The 18,745-nt window shown below is 34.1% G+C and overlaps 1 protein-coding gene across 1 annotated transcript; it reads left to right on the top strand.

Moving 5' to 3' along the window:
• Positions 1-1,737: 1,737 nt before the first annotated feature.
• Positions 1,738-2,832, top strand: LOC120081944 (acyl-acyl carrier protein thioesterase TE3, chloroplastic-like). Its single transcript, XM_039037132.2, has 5 exons — positions 1,738-1,925; positions 1,993-2,105; positions 2,187-2,296; positions 2,375-2,470; positions 2,548-2,832. The coding sequence occupies exons 1-5, from the start codon at positions 1,801-1,803 to the stop codon at positions 2,683-2,685; spliced, it is 582 nt and encodes a 193-aa protein (XP_038893060.1). The 5' UTR covers positions 1,738-1,800; the 3' UTR covers positions 2,686-2,832.
• Positions 2,833-18,745: the final 15,913 nt, after the last annotated feature.

Raw genomic sequence — 18,745 nt, forward strand, 5'->3', positions numbered from 1 at the left:
TCTCCGGTCTATGCAGATGAAAGGGTTGACGAGCAACTCGCCCTCCATTCTTCTCCTTCAGTCTTAGAGGCGACCACTTATGCAACATCATCACCAACTCTCACCGTTTTAAACCCACACCTCAATAAGATCACCGTTTGCCAACCAACAGAACCCAACCTACCAGTCGACCACGGACACCTCTACAGCTTCGAACCTACCAGTCAACAAGTTGCAAGCTCCTTTACCAGTCAGTCGACGACGGCCTTTGAACACATCTACGGATCCAGGAACCCAGATGACCGGCGGCACGGCGGCAGGAATACAGGAACGCAACTTCTGTCAGACGTAGAAGCAGCAAAGAAGCTTTTGTAGCAACTTCTGTCAATCCAGGCGAAGACGAAAGCTTTTGCAGAAGCTTTTGGCGCGAACCGACGACTGGCAAAGACGAAACAACGGCTCCCTACCCATATCGAACGAAGCAGCGACGACAAACCCTAGGCAAACCCGTATCGGTTGAGGATATTTGAGTTTTTGTTATGCATTGATAATTAATCGGGAAGATCACAGTATAGTCAATTAACTATTAAATATTTATTAATTAGCACTTCTTAGCTATTGGGTAAAAAATATTTTGTCCCTAAACTTTTATGAATGTAATAATTTAATCTATGAACTTTGGTTTGGAACGATTTAATCCTCATATTCATAAATTTGGAACAATTTAGTTCCTAAACTTTCAGTCTTTTACGATGTAGACTTTGTAGCTTATAAGTATATTGGGTCTCTTATTAAATCTTAACACTAATTTCAATAATAGAGACCATATCGTTATATATTTTGTAGTATAAAGACTAAATTGTTACATACTAAAGTTCAAGATCTAAATTGTTACAAAATTGAAAATTCAAGACTAAATAATTATACATCAATATTTAGGAACTAAATTATCACTTACGTGGAAGGTTTGGAACCAAAAATGGTTTTTAACCAAACTTTTAAAATGAATCCATTTAAATGAATCCTATTTTACCAGAGTGTATATACAAAAATTTAACTGCAATTAGTGGCAAATGGTTGAATCAATTGTGTAATACAATTCATACAAAATTATATGACAAATTTTTATTTGATACTACGGTAGGATTTTGGGAGAAAATAATAAAGAGATACACCTTCATTAACGGTGATTTGATCCTAGAAACTGACGCCCAATTTGTTAATAATTTGGCTTTTATTTTTTTTATTATTTAAAAATTAAGCCTATAAATATTACTTTCATCTCCAAATTTCTTTATTTGTTATCTACTTATTATCAATGATTTAAAAAATGAAGCCAAGTTTTGAAAACTAAAAAAAAAAAACTTTTAAAAACTAGTTTTTGTTTTTGAAATTTGGTTAAGAATTCAGTCATTATATTTAAGAAAGATGTAAATCGTTATAAAAAATTGAAGGAAATAGATTTAATTTTAAAAAACCAAAAATAAAAACCGAAATGATTACTGAGACTTAAAAAGTTAAGCGTACTTGAAAAAAACTAATCCTAACCCTAGGTTGAAGCATTGCAATTTTCCATCAAACAGATTAATTTGTTTGGCCAACCATATAAATGTAATTTAATTTAAAGTTTTGATTGATAAATAAATATCAGCATTAGAAATGATATTAATTACAATAATAATGACATTATAATCAATGACACTAATTAGTTTTGGAAGTGTTTATGAAGAAGAAACAGAATGTCCATATTATTAATACTTACATTAACATTCCCCAAATTCTCATGGATCGAGGAGAGAATTAAGTGAGAAATTAGAAGATATGTTGCAGTTTCAAGCAGCTTCCATGAATCCAATGATTCAATTCTCACCTACCAAGCCCAAATTCCCTTCTTCTTCGCCAATTTTCTGCACCAAAACCTCTGTTTCTCAAACATTTTCCAATAGGTACTCTGCTTTTCTCCATCACCACTAATTATGATATATACTAAAAATCTTCAATATTGATTGGCAGTCAGAGTTACAAGATGGATTGGTTCCAAGAATTTGAGCTAAAAGTTCGTGATTATGAGCTGGATCAGTTCGGTGTTGTCAACAATGCTGTTTATGCAGATTATTGCTACCATGGTCTAAACTCTAAACTAAACTTTATGTTTTTAGAATTGTTGGATTTGATTAATGAATTAAGCTGATAATCCTATTAAACAGGTCGCCACGAACTGCTAGAAAGGATCGGGGTGAGTCGTGATGCAATTACTGGGAGAGGGGATTCCTTAGCGCTATCAGAATTGTCTTTGAACTTCCTTTCACCACTTAGAGTATGAAACTAACTATAAACCATTAGAAATTTTGCTTTAATCAAGATACAAATTGAATTAATTTAGTACTTACTATAGAGTGGAGACAGATTTGTACTTAAGGTCAGGGTGTCGGGAACCTCAAGGGTTCGCATCTACATTCAACACTTAATCTTCAAGCTTCCAAATATGGAGGTTAGTAATGAAATTAAACTTAATTAGATGTGGATTAAAGTTACTAATATATGTGTTGTGTTTTGCATTGTGTATAGGCAATCTTAGAGGCAAAGGCTACGGCCGTTTGGGTTAATAAAAACAATCGTCCAGTGCGTATTCCAGAAGAGTATATGGCCAAATTTGCTGAATTTGTTGGGGATCAGCATCACTTCAAAACAGAACAACAAATATGAACTTGATCACTTCTTGCTTTCTCATATGCTCAATAATACCACACTGATACTACTATTGCCATCTTTCAAATCTTTACCCCAATATATGTGGTTGAACTTTAAAAAACATAAAAATAAACTTACTTTTTATCCTTTTGATTGAGGTGATTTAAAGACTTATTCTGAACTTTTTACTATTAGTTTAAGATTCGTTAAAAAATACACATGAAAAAAACTATATAATACGATTATTGAGGATAATTTGACTGACATAAAACAAAGATCGAATTATATATCATGGTGAGTTAAAATTTTCATTGATATTTTCATATGAGAGTTCAACATTGATATAAAGGGGCGAATATATTGACATTTTAAAACAAAACTTTCTAATGATGTTAGTAAGCCTCTTTTCAAATTATTTTTTTTTCACTTTTGTTCTAGCTCTAGCCCACTTTCTCGCTCATGCTTTTGTTCTTGCTCATGTGTTCACTTTTGTTTTATACACTTGGTTGGTTTAGAGTCTGGAAAAACTACTTTCGTGTTAAACTTTGTCATGGAAGAAATAATTTTACTAGTTATTGTCGTTGTCGTTGTCAAAGGCAAAACTAAAGCAATAGAGTATTATCTTCTGAAACCCCATGCAATTCCATGGCCAAGCGATACATTTTACATCCTCATATTCGTCGCCAGTGGGAGCTTGAAGTGCTCGGGGAGCTTTTCCACCGTGATGTTATTGATGAAGAGGGCACTATCTGTTTTTAGTAGTTCTTTGGCGAGCTCCACGCACCCTAGTGGTGCATTGCCTTTTTTTTCTTTTGTGGCAATTTTGGCGTCTACCTCTCTCAAAATCTCCAACTCCAACCTCTCGTAGTCGAAGACCCCTTGTTGGTTCAGTCAGTAGGAAATCTGGATGGTGCGGCCTTTTCCCATCCGCGTCGACCAACGATCTTGCAGCTCAGGAGTTCTCTCAGGTTGGTGCCGGTTCCTTCTAGCCGACTCATGAGAGTATGGGTGGGAACCAATTGAAAAATATAGTGCAAAATATGTAAAATTGAGGGATGCATAACCTTTTAAATAAATTAATACAAAGGGGAACATACTTTGAAATACTCTTTTTAATAATTTTGAAAGGTTTGTTATATTTATTTTAAAACAACTATGAAAATAGAACTTGTTTTTGTCATCTTTTGTGTTTTAAGGAAAAGAAAAAAAAAAATTATGAAGTCAATTTTTTAGGGCTTTTTATTCAAAAGAATGTCAATAGGTTGTTTTAGAGAAAGTCAAAGTTTCCTTTTGAAATAAAACCACCTTTTAGGATATCAAACCAAGATAAGAAAGGAAAAATAAAATGAATTTTTTTTCTTAAATACTTTTTTTTTAAAAAAATAAAACACATTGAAATCGAATTTTAATATCATAATAACAAGTGTTCCCACCTCAGCAGCCCAAATATCCATATCATGAATATTCTAGGTTCCATCATTGGAAAAGTTTACCATTTTTTTTTTTTTTTTTTTTTTTTTTTTTTTTTTGTAAATATTGAATCAAGTGCGAAAAATAAATCTACATACACATCATAGACTGAATATTATAAAATAGGAAAGATATTTAAAGAATCAATCCTAGAAAAAATAAAAAAAACCATATGAAAATTGTTAGGATTAGTGCCCTAAGTCTCGTGGATCTCGTAGTTCATAATATTATATAGACGAATTGTTTAATTAATAAAATAAAGAATTATTTTATTTGTGCATAACCCATTCTATTAAACTAAGATCCAAAATTAGGTTATTGTATGTAACTTGAATAGCATGTGGTAGATATACAGGAGAATCATGTTAAAGTAATAAGTTAAAAGGTCTATAGTATATTGATAAGGTTGGGTGCCTTATCTTAGTAACACTACAGATATGACCCATTTTGTAAATGTTACAAGAGTCGTAAGTGTTACAAACGATATGATCCAAATCGTTCATGTGGAGACATGTGAGCATGAGTAACCTATACAAAGAGTTTGTATAAGACCGGACCATGAAATGATTAATCTCTTTTTATAACACTGTTGATTGAAGAGATTAACATGTCATAGGATGACTATGGATAACTCAATCTCAATCCTAAATGAGTTATGAACGAGTCTATGAGGGCAGTCCTTTGATTTGTATGAGTGAGAGTGGCTCGAGCCGTTGGCTCCAATATGCCTACTATTTTGGGGACTTGTCTAAGTATGATAAGTAGATGAATTGATCTTAAGACTGGTTGTAGGTCTTGAAAAATGAGGTCTCACCCTCTCATTGGTCCGAGAGAGATTTAATTTATAGTTGGACTATAAACTGATTATTCATTAGAGAGATCAATGATACTTAAAGAGTAAGAGATAACTACATGGGTAAAACAGTAATTTGACCTAATTGTAATTACGTGAAGGGTTCATTTACTAGTAATTGGTTATATCCATAGATACAAAAATATATTTATAATGCGAAAAGTGTAGCTGTGAGCTTTTAGTGGAGCGACTCGCAGTTAATGAATGTTGATTAACATAATTAAAGAGTTTAATTATTTTATCATGAATCATTGGAATTTCTAATATGTAGGTCCATTAGGTTTTCTCTGCTAGCTTACTAAGGATAAACAAGGAACATTTGTTTTTGAAAGAATTTGAAGAGTTCAAATTATATTAGGGAATTAATTGTATAAGGTACAATTAATATGTATACTGAGATATAATGTAAAGTTAATTTTGAAGAGATTCAAAATTAAACTTTATAAGATAAGAGAGATATCTATTTGAATAAAATTCAAATATTAATTATGTTGAATAAGATTAAAATATTATTTAATATGAACCATATTTGTATTAAAACTATAGGTTAGGAGGGGGGAACATATTTAAATATGATTAGAATATAAATTAAATAAATATGCGATATTTAATCTATTAATTAATTAATTAATTAATATTTATTTAATTATATATTAAACTAGATTTAATATTAAATTAAATAAATAATAAGATAACTCTACTGTGTGAGGAGGATTAGTTCAAGTCTTTCTCTAGACGATGATTGTTTTTGCAAAAGAAACACACGAATTTTGAAATTAAAACAATATTTTTCTTTTAAACTCTCAAAAAAACTTTGAGGAATAGAGAAAAGTTCTCTGAGGTATTCCTCCCCTTAATTCTTTCATAATTCTCGGATCTCACCATCCGTTCCTTGTTGGAGAATAGCGGAGAAGATATTAGTGGTAGTGTCCCTTTGATTCTATTTGTGGAAAGAGTTCTTGAAGAGAATAGGAAAATTGTTGAAGTCTTTAAGGACAAACTTTTCTTATTCCTCTATACTATATTGTAAAACATGCTTAGTACTGAAGAGTTCCGAATACTCACACCGAAAGTATGTGAATGCGATTGAGTCTCAATTTCATTTTACAGAATGTATAATAAACTAGAGGATGTAAATTGATAAACAAAATTCATTGAGCATGTTTTTTACAACTGTGATTTACAGAGGAGAAAGGGAACCAAGAACTCACCATTAAAGATATCGGTCTTTTCACTTCCTCTCCAAACCACAACACGATCACAAACAGATCTCCGTCTCCCTTCTGGTTTCACCAACTTAGCAACAACAAACCAGAAGGAACATCACCACGAGAGCTTACTTGTTATTCTCTAGAATGAGAATCAGAGGGGAGGTGTGGGCTTGCTGAGTTTAATTTTGGGGAAAAGGGAGCATCTATAATAATAACATATATATTATATATATTATTAATTTTAAAATTCAAAAAGATTAGTTCAATAATAATAATATATGTATATATATATATAATAACCAACTTAATGTACATATAACTTATAAATTATATTATATCATATATAATATAACCTATAGTTTATTAATCTCTTATATAACATATAGAATTAATATGAATCATATTCATATTAATTTTAACCTATAGTTGATTATTTTCTCATATAACCTATAGAATTAATATGAATCATATTCATATTAATTTTAATCTATAGTTTATTAATCTCCCTTGTAACTTATAGAATTGATATGAATCATATTTATATTAATTTTAATTTACAATTTTTTTATATGAATCATATTCATATAATTAATATTTGTTTTAGAAGTGATTTGTATTATTATTATAAGACATTTTGGGCATAGATACATCAAAGGCTAAAGCCCAATTTGGAAAATCCTTACACCAAAGCCTAGACATCCTAAATCTTCTAGCCTTGAAAGCAATATCATTAGCCAAAACATTAATTTTCCGATTTACAAAAGAGAAGTAGACTTCGAGGAGAAGGGGTCGTAGTGACCAAGTCCGGGCAACTCTCAATAAGCTTCCATATTTCCTTGGATAAACACGGAGCTTTGTCGAGGTAAGAAATCTTCCTGTTTAAGATTTATTTCTCTCATTTATTTGAATCATATTCAAATATTTATTTCTCTCATTACAATTTTATATTATAATATATCATATACATTATATTAATTATATCTCATATAATTAATTCTCTTTAATTAATTTGAATAATTCAAGTTAATCCAAAATTAATTTGATTCTCATTAATCTTAGTTGAGCTAACGAGGGGACCTTATAGACTTATACATTGAAGCTCCAATGATATTTAATTAATTAATTAAAATTTTTAATTAAATTAATCAATCTTCATTAAATGTCGGTCACTTAATGAAGGGACCTTGCGAAAGAACCAATAAAGGTTTGCAGCGGAAGGGGATCATCCCAATTTTCATTTTTTTCCTTAGAATTCCAATTTTACAGAACAAGAAAAATATTATGCATTAAAAGAGATTTACAACATGCTTAATACAAGAAGGAAGAAGGAGAAAATAGGACTTACCCTTGAAGCCCAATAATTCCTCACGAATTTCCTTGATTCGGATCACAAACCCTTCATTATGGATCTCGATCTCCAAAAAAATAAAAAAAAATAAAAAAACAAAAAACAAAATCCCAAATGGCCACCACCACAAACGAAACCTCCTGTATTTTCTTGGGATTGAGAATTCAGCAAGAGTAATGGGCTCTGCTTATTTTGGAAGATGGATAAAATTGAGAGGAGGAAAAAGAAGAACTTTTCTTCTCTCTGAATTCCAACGAGAGAAAACCTGAGAGATTTTTCTGTCAAGCCAGAGGAAGAAAATGATTGAGCATTCGTGAAAACTGAAGCCCCCACATTCTGGTTGAGAGAGAATTAAAAGGAGAGAGTTATAACTTCTCCAAAATTAAATTAGAATAAAAATAATTAAATTAAATTAATAATTATATATATACCTACACACTATATGTTATATCAAATATAACACAACCTATAATTTTTATATTGTATCAAATACAATATAACTTATAGTTTTATTTTCTCTCAACTATGCATGATATTTAATATAAATCACACTTATACTAAATTCAATTATATGAATCTCACCCATATAATTAATATATGAATCATATTCAAATATTTAATTCATCTCTACCATTTATGGTTTTTAACATAAATCATATTTATATTAAATTTAATTATATGAAATTCATTCATATAATTATTATTTGAATCGTATTCAAATATTTAATTCATCTCAAAGTAAACTTTATGTTATAATGTATCGAATACATTATATTAATTATATCACATATAATTAAATTAATTAATTATATCACATATAATTAATTCACTCAAATAATTTGAACAATTCAAATTAATCCAAAATTAATTCTTAATAATTCCTGTTGAGCTACAGAGGGGACCTTATGGACCTATAGATTGAAGCTCCAATGGTACTTACATAATTAACTAAACTCTTTAATTCAATTACCCAACATCCATTAACTACCGATCACTCCACTAAAGACTAACAACTTCACTCTTCGCACTACAAATATATTTCTGTGTCCATTAGATATGACCAGTCAATAGCACGATGACCCTTCACAAATTGCTCGTAAGTATAGCTGGACCAAAATTATCGTTTTGCCTCTGTAGTTACATCTAACTCCTTAAGTACCACTAATCTCTCTTGTTGGGGTTGATGCCCTAAATCTCGTAGGGTCCTATAGTTTATAATTGTAATGTACAAACATTTTCTTTATGTAATAAAATATTTGATGTTTTATTTCAAAATTAGTTGCATTAACCACAAACCAATAAACTAACATCCAGAGTTATCTAGTAGCTTAGACATATATGTAGAGACATACGGGTGGATCATGTTTAAGTAATAACCTAAATGGTCTATAGTAGATGGATAAGGCTGAATACCTTATCTTGGTGACACTACGAGTATGACTCGCTTTGTAGGTGTAACAATATTTGTAAAGTGCTACAAATGATCTGATCCTGATCATTCATGTGGGTATATGTGAGCAGGGATATTCTATACAAAGGAGTTTGTAAAAGACCGAACCACGAAATGTTTAGTCTCTTTATATAACACTGTTCATAATAGAGACTTATTTCACCAAGATGACCATAAGTAACATGACCTGAATCCTGAGTGAGTTGTGAACTCCTGCCTATGAGGGTGGTCTTTTGATTTGTATGGGTGAGAGTGGTTAGAATGCCGACTCAACAAGCCTACCATTTTGGAGATTCGTATGATTGGGGAGTTGGGAACCCAACTACACAAGAAAGAATTCACTCCTTCCCCAATATCGGGGCAAGTGGATAAATTACTTCCTTAAGGGTGGATTCTAGGGCTTGAACAATGTGGCGCCACACCCTCTCCTGGCCCGAGAGGGGTTTGATCTTAGTTGGACTATGATTTATTATTCATTGAAGGGATCAATGATATTTAAGGAGTTAGAAGTAACTATAGGGGTAAAACGGTAATTTTGGCCCAACTGTACTTATGAGAAATTCGTGAAGGGTCATCATACTATTGATTGGTTATATCCAATAGATACAGAAATATATCTGTAGTGTGAAGAGTGCAGTTGTCGGTCTATAATGGAGTGCTCGACAGTTAACAAATGGTAAATAATTTAATTAAAGAGTTTAATTAATTATTCACATACCGTTGGAGTTTCAAGCTATAGGTCCATGAGGTCCCCTTGGTAGCTCAATAGGATTAAATGAGAATCAGTTTTTGGATTAATTTGAATTGGTCAAATTAATTGAGGAAATTAATTATATATGATATAATTAATTAAATTTTAATTATATGTGATATAATTACTATAGTGTATTTGATACATTATAATATTAAGTATTTATGAAAGGAAATAAATATTTGAATATGATTCAAATATTAATTATATGAATTGGATTCATATAATCAAATTTAATATAAATATGATTTATATTAAAAGCCATTGGTGAGAAAAAAGAAACTATAGGTTATATTGTATATGATACAATATTAAAACTATAGGTTATATGTTATATTTGATATAGCATAGTTTAATATATATATTATATGATAAGTTAGCTATCATATTAATATATATTAAATTAAATTAAATAAATCAATTTTATTAATTTAAAATTAATTTAAATTAATTAAGGGAAGGAGTAACTCCCTCCCTTTTTTCTCTCTCAAAACGTGCAGAGTGGATGCTCCTTCTGGGCAATCTTCTTCTTCCTACAAAATTTGGTCAGAGGAGATTTCTCTGTTGATTTGAGAAATCTCAGAGAAAGCAAAATCAATCATTCCTCTTTCTCTCCTTTTTTTCCTTCTCCCTCTCAACCAAAATAACCAGAGTCCACACCTCCTAGGTTCTCTGCTTGAGAATACTGAGTTTCCCTATTAGTAGTGCCCATTTGGCCTTTACAATTTGTATGTGTTTTTTCACAGAAGGGGTTTTAACGTGAAGTGTTGAGATCTTCAAGGGTAAGTCTTTCTAGAACTTTTTCTTTTCCTCTTCTTTAAGCATGCTACTATTTTTATGTAAATGCATATTTTCTACTTTTCTGTAAAATTTCAATGATGTAAAATTGGGAATTTTGGGACGATCCCGCTTCCGCTCATAGACTCTTCATTGAGATCCTTCAATTGGTATCAGAGCGTATTTTTTATCCCATTTTCCCTTAATTTCATATTAATTTTATAGTTGTTGGTGGGATTTTATCAATCTGTCTTTTCTCTTCACGTGATGAATGTTCTTGATGGGTTTTTTTTTTTTTGAAATTATTGGATGTTTGATGGGATTGACACTATTTACTGCTTTCATTTACATTTTGGCATGTAAAGGCCCATGTTTTGGGTATAATCCTTGCTATCAAGTATGTATTTGGAAGTCCTTGAGTCTTTCGTGGCTTTTTCGCGGCAGATCTAGAGAAAACGGTACCAATTTTGGCGGAGAAACGATGGAGATCGTTGCTGTGCAGTCGGGACTGCATCGCAACATTGTACACTGTGCCTTAGAGTTAGAAGGCTGCAATGAAGAACAATGTTGTGTTCTTTTCGTAGTGCCCAGCGTTGCAATGCTGCGATACAAAAAGAATCAACTGGTTTTGGTCCGGTTTGGTTTGTGGCTCACTTGGTCTGGTTACGGTTCAGTCAGTTTGAGCGGTTCCGATTCGGTTCGATGGCTAGTTGGTCCGGTTCGGGCAGTTCAAGGCCTGGTTCGCTTGTTTTTTTAACCGGTTGACTTTTATTCTTGTAATAGTTAGTAGTTTGGTTAATTAAATTAATATAAATGTTATATTAATTTAATTGATTGTTTAGTGTCCAATCCCAATCCAATAATTTTTTGTTTAATTAATTATACATGTGATGTATGTTTTAATTTTATATATATGTCATATAGTATGCCATATAGTATAAAATCCTACCATAGGTTATGCATTTATTTTCATGCATCATTTTATATTATAAGTGTTATAATATTTGAATATAGATGATTTAAATTATATAGCATGCTCATGCATCATATAGTATAAATGTTATAATATATGCATGCATGCATTAACAGCATATCCATGCATCATTTATATTATAAATGTTATAATATATAGTTCAATGTATGTATGGATGTATGCTATTGTGGGTTTCATTACTTTATTATATACTTGTTATGTGTTAGTAATGAAATAAAATTGCATGAAGCATGACACTACTTTAGGTTAATTTATAAATATTATAATTTACTAAAATTTGTCAATGCATGCAATGTATGGTTTTCATTTATTTCTTTTGTTTATAATTGTTATAACAAAATGAAATTAGAAATTAAAATCAATAATTAAGAGTTGCATACAAATTTTAGGTTTTAATCATCTTTTAAAATTATTTTAAAATATGATTCACATAGACCTAAGATCACGTTTCTAATAGGATTACAAATTTTAGTTTAATCTTTTAATCGGTTTAATAGGACTAAATTGATTCATAATAAAATATTAATAATGTAACAAATGTATCTATAAGGGATCTTTTTATCTAAGACGAGTTCTGTCTAGGCTGGGGTATTTAAATTGACGGAAACGTAACGCCCCTACCTGGGAACTTACCTGGAAAGGTGAATTAGATAGATTTGTTACATGCATGCAAATTTGATTAAAGTTTATTAAAGAGTTTAATGGACCTTGATCAAATTTTTTTTAACAATCCAAAGACAAATGATGTTTTTTGGGCAAATTAAACATTCACTTAGTTGAAATCAGTAGCCAGATTTTCCTAAATAATTTAACCCTAGGTAAAATGCTCAGTGAGAGGAAAATGGGGTATATGATACTTCATTTTTATCTTCTTCACGTTTCTCCCTTAAAATTCACACGGTGAAGTTTATATTCTGTCTCGAGGCACCATGGATGTCCTCCTAGGGGTGGCATTTGTATAGATCAATATCAAGGTGAATGAAGAGAGTGTTTATAGTAAGTGGGAGTGGGTTGTGTGACAACACATCCCTCGGTCTCTCTCATTAGGTTGAAGTAAAGTTTCGTGCATGGCCTCGTGGCACTGTGGGTGTCCACCTAAAGGATGATATTTTTGCATGACACTCTATTCGATCTCCAGAAATGGATAGGGTTACTTTAGTTTCATGTCCCAATTGGTTTTTCCCTACGGTTGGCTCATTGGGGGGGGGGGGGGGGGGAACTCTAGAACCTAAAATGAGGGGTTACACTTACAAAAATTGTTAAGCAAGTTAACAAATTATGGACCGAACAATGGTGACTGTTAGTTACAGTTACAAGGTGTTTTATCTGTCTAATGATTGAAAATGTCTCATTTCAGTGAAGGGGCACTTGATCACCCTACGGTGGCTTTTGTCCTACCTCACTGAAACATCATTGCAAAATAGATGTCACTTAGGGTACATTAGACTTTTTTTTTTTTTGCTAAAACTTATTGGTTGTCTTAGTGGTTTAATGCAAACATACTAATAATAAATAATTTGTATGTTTTAGGAATTTTTTAATTTGTTATGGCTACCGTTACGTTAAACTTGCTCACCGCTAATAAACTAACAGGCGAAAATTATTTTTCATGGAAAAACACGATCAACACAATTTTAATCATTGATGACCTCCGTTTCGTCCTGATAGAGGACTGTCCTCCCATTCCAGCTCCAAAGCCCGTGAGATCATGGCGTCTCTAAAGGGAATGTTCGAACAACCGTCCGCACAACTCAGGCATGATACTTTCAAACATATCTCCAATACCCGTATGTAAGAAGGGGCATCTGTTCAAGAACATGTTTTTAACATGATGGTCCACTTGAACGTGGTAGAGATGAATGGGTCCGTCATCGATGAATCCAGTCAGGTTAACTTCGTTTTGGAATCTTTTTTTGAAAGTTTCCTTCATTTCCGTAGCAATTTTGTTTTGAACAGGATTGGCTACAACTTAACTACCTTCCTCAATGAGCTACAGACATTCAGTCATTAATGAAAAGCAAAGAATAGAAGGGTGAAGCAAATCTTTACATGAGATGACGATGCGAGTAGGCACCGGGCATGTCGTCTCAGTTGTGGCAGTGGAAGGACTCCAGTTAGCTTTACATAATAGGTTTCTTATTTTACATCATGTATTTATTGTTCTTGAACTAAAAAGGAACCTTATTTCTGTAAAGTGTTTATTGCAATGTAAATATAGTATCTCGTTTAATGTGGATAAAGTGTTTATTCATAAATGGTGTTTTTATTTGCACAGCAAATCTGGAATCGAATTTATATATGCTAAGGCCGTTAGCCATTAATTCCCTCCATAATACTGAATTGTTCAGAATTGCCGTAACTTAAACAAAACATCGACAAATTTCTCCAAAAGAAAATGCCCAACTTTGGCATCTTCGTTTAGGGCATATCAATCTCAATAGGATTGAGATATTAGTAAAGAATGGACTTCTAAATGAGTTAGAAGAAAATTCTTTACTAGTGTGCGAATCTTGCCTTAAGGGTAAGATGACTAAACGACCTTTTACTGGAAAAGGTTTTAGAGCCAAGGAGCCTCTTGAGTTAGTATATTCTGACCTTTGTGATTTTATGAATGTGCGAGCCCGAGGTGGCTGAGTATTTTATCAGTTTTACTGATGATTACTCCAGGTACGGGTATGTTTATCTTATGCAACGGAAGTCTGAATCCTTTGAAAAGTTCAAAAAGTTCAAGGCTGAAGTTGAAACGCATTAGATAGACGGAGTAAGACACTTCGATCGGATTGAGGTGGAGAGTTTTTGGACTCGACATTTCAGGACTATTTGATAGAACATGGAATCGTTTCCCAACTCTCAGCGCTGGGTACACCTTAGGAGAATGGTGTAGCGGAGAGGAGAAATAGAACCTTGTTAGACATGGTTCACTCGATGATAAGTTAGGCTTCCTTACCGGACTCGTTTTGGGGTTTCGCAGTGGAGACTGCGGTAAATATACTTAACTGTGTTCCCTCCAAGAGTGTTGCAAGAATACCTCTGGAGTTGTGGAACGGGCGTAAAGCTAGTTTACGTCACTTCCGCATTTGGGGTCTCCCTGCACATGTGCTTGAGGCTAATCACAAGAAGTTGGAACCACGGTCGAGGTTATGCCTCTTTGTAGGCTACCCCAAAGGTACACGAGGGGGTTATTTTTATGATCCGACGAAAAATAGGGTGTTTGTTTCAACAAACGCTACTTTTCTGGAGGAGGATTATATAAAGGAGCACAGTCCACGAAACAAAGTCGTGTTGCGTGAGCTTTCCAATGAAACTACTGAAACTTCGACAAGAGTTGTTGAAGAGCCAGCTACATCAGCAAGAGTTGTTGATGGGAGTTCATCCAGTAGGTCGGTTCCACCTCAAGAGTTGAGGGAACCTCGACGTAGTGGGAGGGTTGCGAACCCACCCGTTCGCTATCTGGGTTTCACTAAAATCCTAGCTATGGTAGCAGAAGGCGATGTTGAGGATCCGTTGTCTTATAAGAAGACAATGGAGGATGTTGATCGGGATGGCGACTTTGATGAACCTTGTATTTACAAGAAGATCATCAACGCTTCAGTAATCTTCTTAGTGTTATACGTAGACGATATCCTACTCATTAGGAATGATGTAGATCTACTGACTACAGTTACGAACTGACTAGCGACCCAATTCCAAATGAAATATTTGGGAGAGGATTGATTTTTTCTAAGTATACAGATCTTTCGGGATCGTAAGAACAAAGTGCTAGCACTATCTCAGACATCGTACATTGACAAGATGTTGCTCAAGTACTCGATGCAAGACTCCAGGAGGGGCCTATTGCTGTTTAGGCGTGGAGTCACTTTGTCTAAGGACATGTATCCTAAGATGCCTCAGGAGGTTGAGGAGATAAGTCAGTAGGTATCAGTCTAGCCCAGGACATTTTAATGTTGCTGATGTTGGGATTGGTGTCCTAATTCTCCCAGAGTCTCGTTGTTTTTAAAGATACACATTGTTCAATGAATAAAATAAGTATTATTTAATTCTGGCATTTACTCATATCCAATAAACAAAGGTCCTTGGTTATCTTATGTGAACTTAAACATGTATATGTGATGTACAAGTGGATCATGCCTTAAGTGATAACCTAAATAGGTCTGTAGTATAAGGATTAAGGTGAGATACTTGATCCTGGTGACACTACGGATACGGCCCGCTTTGTAGAGGTTTGCAAGTGTTGTAAACTACTACAAATGATTGATCCTGACCATTCATGTAGAGATGTGGAGCGGGGGTGTCCTATACAAAGAGTGTGTATAAGACCTGGACTATGAGATGAGTAGACTCTGTATAGATCGCCGTTGATACTAGAGACTTGCATCTCACCTAAATGACCATAGGTGACACGACCTTAATCCTGAGTGTTTTGAGAATTCCTGCCTTTGAGGGCGGTCCTTTGATTAGTATGGGTGAGAGTGGCCAGATTGCCAACTCAACATGCTTACTTTTTTGGGGACTTGTCTGATCTGGGAGCTGGGAACGCAATCCACACTATGGAATTTACTCCTTTCCCGAAGCAGAGATAAGTAAAGAGATTGCTCCCTTAAGGGCTGATTCCGGGGCTTGAACATAGTAGCCACAACTTCTCTTTGGAAGAGAAGACTCATTCATAGTAGGACTATGACTTATGTTCATTACAAGGATCAATGGTACTTGAGGAGACAAATGTAACTATAGGGGTAAAACGGTTATTGGTCTAACTGTGCTTACGAGTGATTTGTGAAGGGTTGTCGCACTGCTAATTGGTTAAGATGGACACATAATATATCTGTAGTAAGGAGAGTTCAGCTGTCGGTCTTTAGTGGAGTGCCTGGCAGTTAAAGGATGGTGGATCCCATGACTAAATTGTTTAGTCAATTATTCACGTACCGTTGGAGCTTCGAGCTACAGGTCCATGAGGTTCCTTTGGTACCTCAATGGATTCAGTTGAGGACCAATTTTTGGTGTTGATTTGAAATGTTCAAATTGACAAGAGGTATTTTGATTATATATGATATAATCGGTATGATGTATAAGATACATCTAGTGGAGGATTGATGTAAATGAGATTTACATTAAGTACCATGGAGTAGAAAAAAAACTATGGTTTATATGTTTCATGAGATGAAATATTAAAACTATAGGTTATAAATATAGTATGATAAGTTGATTATCATTTAGGTTTATAATGATATTAATTATTAGATGATTAATTCTTTTTCTTTTAAATAACCAAAGTAGTGGGTGATTATTGGATCATGGTAACCGTGAGTTTAAAAGGAAATTGGTTTTCCTATTTGAAAAAGAAGTTTTTTTTTTTTTTTACAAAATATTGAAAAAGTAGTTTGAGTTTTCTCTCCGCGCAAAAGAGACTCACGATAGTCATCAAGTAAATACATATTACTAAACGACGGCTGGGCTAGCTAAACGATCGTGCAGTATTTACTAAACGATCATATAGTTTTGCTAGACGATTGCTGGCCCAAGGTAAACGATCGTATAGTACCTGTAGGCGACCGACCGAGCTAAACGATAGACTAAACAATTGCATAGCTTTTGCTAGACGATCGTTTAGCTTTATCTAAATGATTGGGCATCGACTTATATGATAGCTCTCCACCATCTCCCACTTGCCCAGTCGTGTATGCGATCGTTGTTTCCTCCTTCGATTACCTCATACAAAGTCCGAACAGAGCCCACCCTCTGGATTCTCACACCGAGAATACCAAGGTCGCCTTGTTGGAGGTGTCAGACTCAACTCGACACTGTCGAGGTTTTCTGGAGGCCGTTTGGGGTGCTGTGGAGGCTGTTCGTGTTGCGGAGGAGTTCATTAAGGACGAGTGCGAAGTGTTCGTGCTGTGTTGATGCGGTGTTGCGGTCGTGTAGATTGGGCGTTTGAGGTTGCTGATTGTTTGAGCGTTCATGCGCAACGGAGTGTGGAGACGCTTCTGCCATTGTTTGTATAGTTTTCCCTTTGTGCTTTTGAGATTTTCATGTTGTAATTTCTATATGATTTGCATAACTGCTTGTTTGAAGTCGACTGTAAATGCATTGTTTATTCATGATTGTAATTTGGAATAGTCTTGTTCCGCTACTCATGAAAATCCGCTTCCAATTTCCTTCAACTGAACCGTTTATGAAGGCTCTCACGGCTACGGTGTTTGTGGGTCACCTACGGAGTATGGGTCTACAAGATCGCCCGCGGTTGGACTTGGGCAAGTGAGAGATTTTCTTGTATTGGGCTTTTATGCCCTAGTTTATTCTTTTGTACTAGTTTTTTATACACCCCACTTCGCTTTAGGACAAGTGGGAGATTGTTGGGGTTGATGCCCTAAAGTCTCGTGTCTTGTAGTTTGTAAACAATTTGTAAAAACACTTGTGTTGTTAATATATGATATTTACTTCACATCTTGTATTTTCCTTAATTACCTGTTTATTTACTTTACTACAAACAAATAAACATAAAATCCCTGGTTATCTTTATGTGACTCAAGCATGTATATGGTGACATACAAGTGGATCATGTCTTGAGTGATAACCAAAATGGTCTGTAGTATATGGATACAGGAGGAAAACCTTATCCTGGTAACGCTAAGGATGCGACCTACTTTATAGAATGGTCACAAGTGTTGTGACTTGTCACAGATGGTCTGATCCTGATCATTCGTGTTGTGGACATGCGAGTGTGGGCATCCTATACAAAGAGTTTGTATAAGATCTGACCACGAAGTGTTAACGTCTCGTCATATAACACCATTCATGATAGAGACTTCACTTCACTAGGATGACCATAGGTAACATGACCTCAATCCTGAGTGAGTTGGGAACTCCTTCTATTGAGGGTGATCATTTGATTTGTATGGTGCGAGTGGCTAGGTCGCCGATTCAAACTTACCATTTTAGGGATTCGTTTGAGTTGGGAGCTAGGAACTTAGCTACACAGAGGTAAGTAGATAGATAGCTCCCTTAAGGGATGATTTCGGGGCTTGAATGATGTGGCGCCACACACCTTCTCTTGGCCCGAGAGGTGTTTACACATAGTTAGACTATGTTGTATTGTTCATTAGAGGAATCGGTGGTACTTAAGGAATGAGATGTAACTACAGGGGCATAACGGTAATTTGGCCAAACTGTACTTACGAGCATCTGTGAAGGGTCATCGTACTCATGATTGATTATATCCGATGG

The sequence above is a fragment of the Benincasa hispida genome, chromosome 7 (assembly GCF_027475165.1).
Source record: "Benincasa hispida cultivar pf3 chromosome 7, pf3_genome.v1.1, whole genome shotgun sequence".
Classification (NCBI taxonomy): domain Eukaryota; kingdom Viridiplantae; phylum Streptophyta; class Magnoliopsida; order Cucurbitales; family Cucurbitaceae; genus Benincasa; species Benincasa hispida.

What these genes read in the sequence shown, in the direction of transcription:
- LOC120081944 (XM_039037132.2), top strand. Translation starts at nt 1,801, where the DNA reads ATGTTGCAGTTTCAAGCAGCTTCCATGAATCCAATGATTCAATTCTCA. An exon ending in TGCAGATTATTGCTACCATG is followed by an intron (nt 2,106 to 2,186) that starts GTCTAAACTCTA and finishes CCTATTAAACAG; the next exon opens with GTCGCCACGAACTGCTAGAA. An exon ending in TCAAGCTTCCAAATATGGAG is followed by an intron (nt 2,471 to 2,547) that starts GTTAGTAATGAA and finishes CATTGTGTATAG; the next exon opens with GCAATCTTAGAGGCAAAGGC.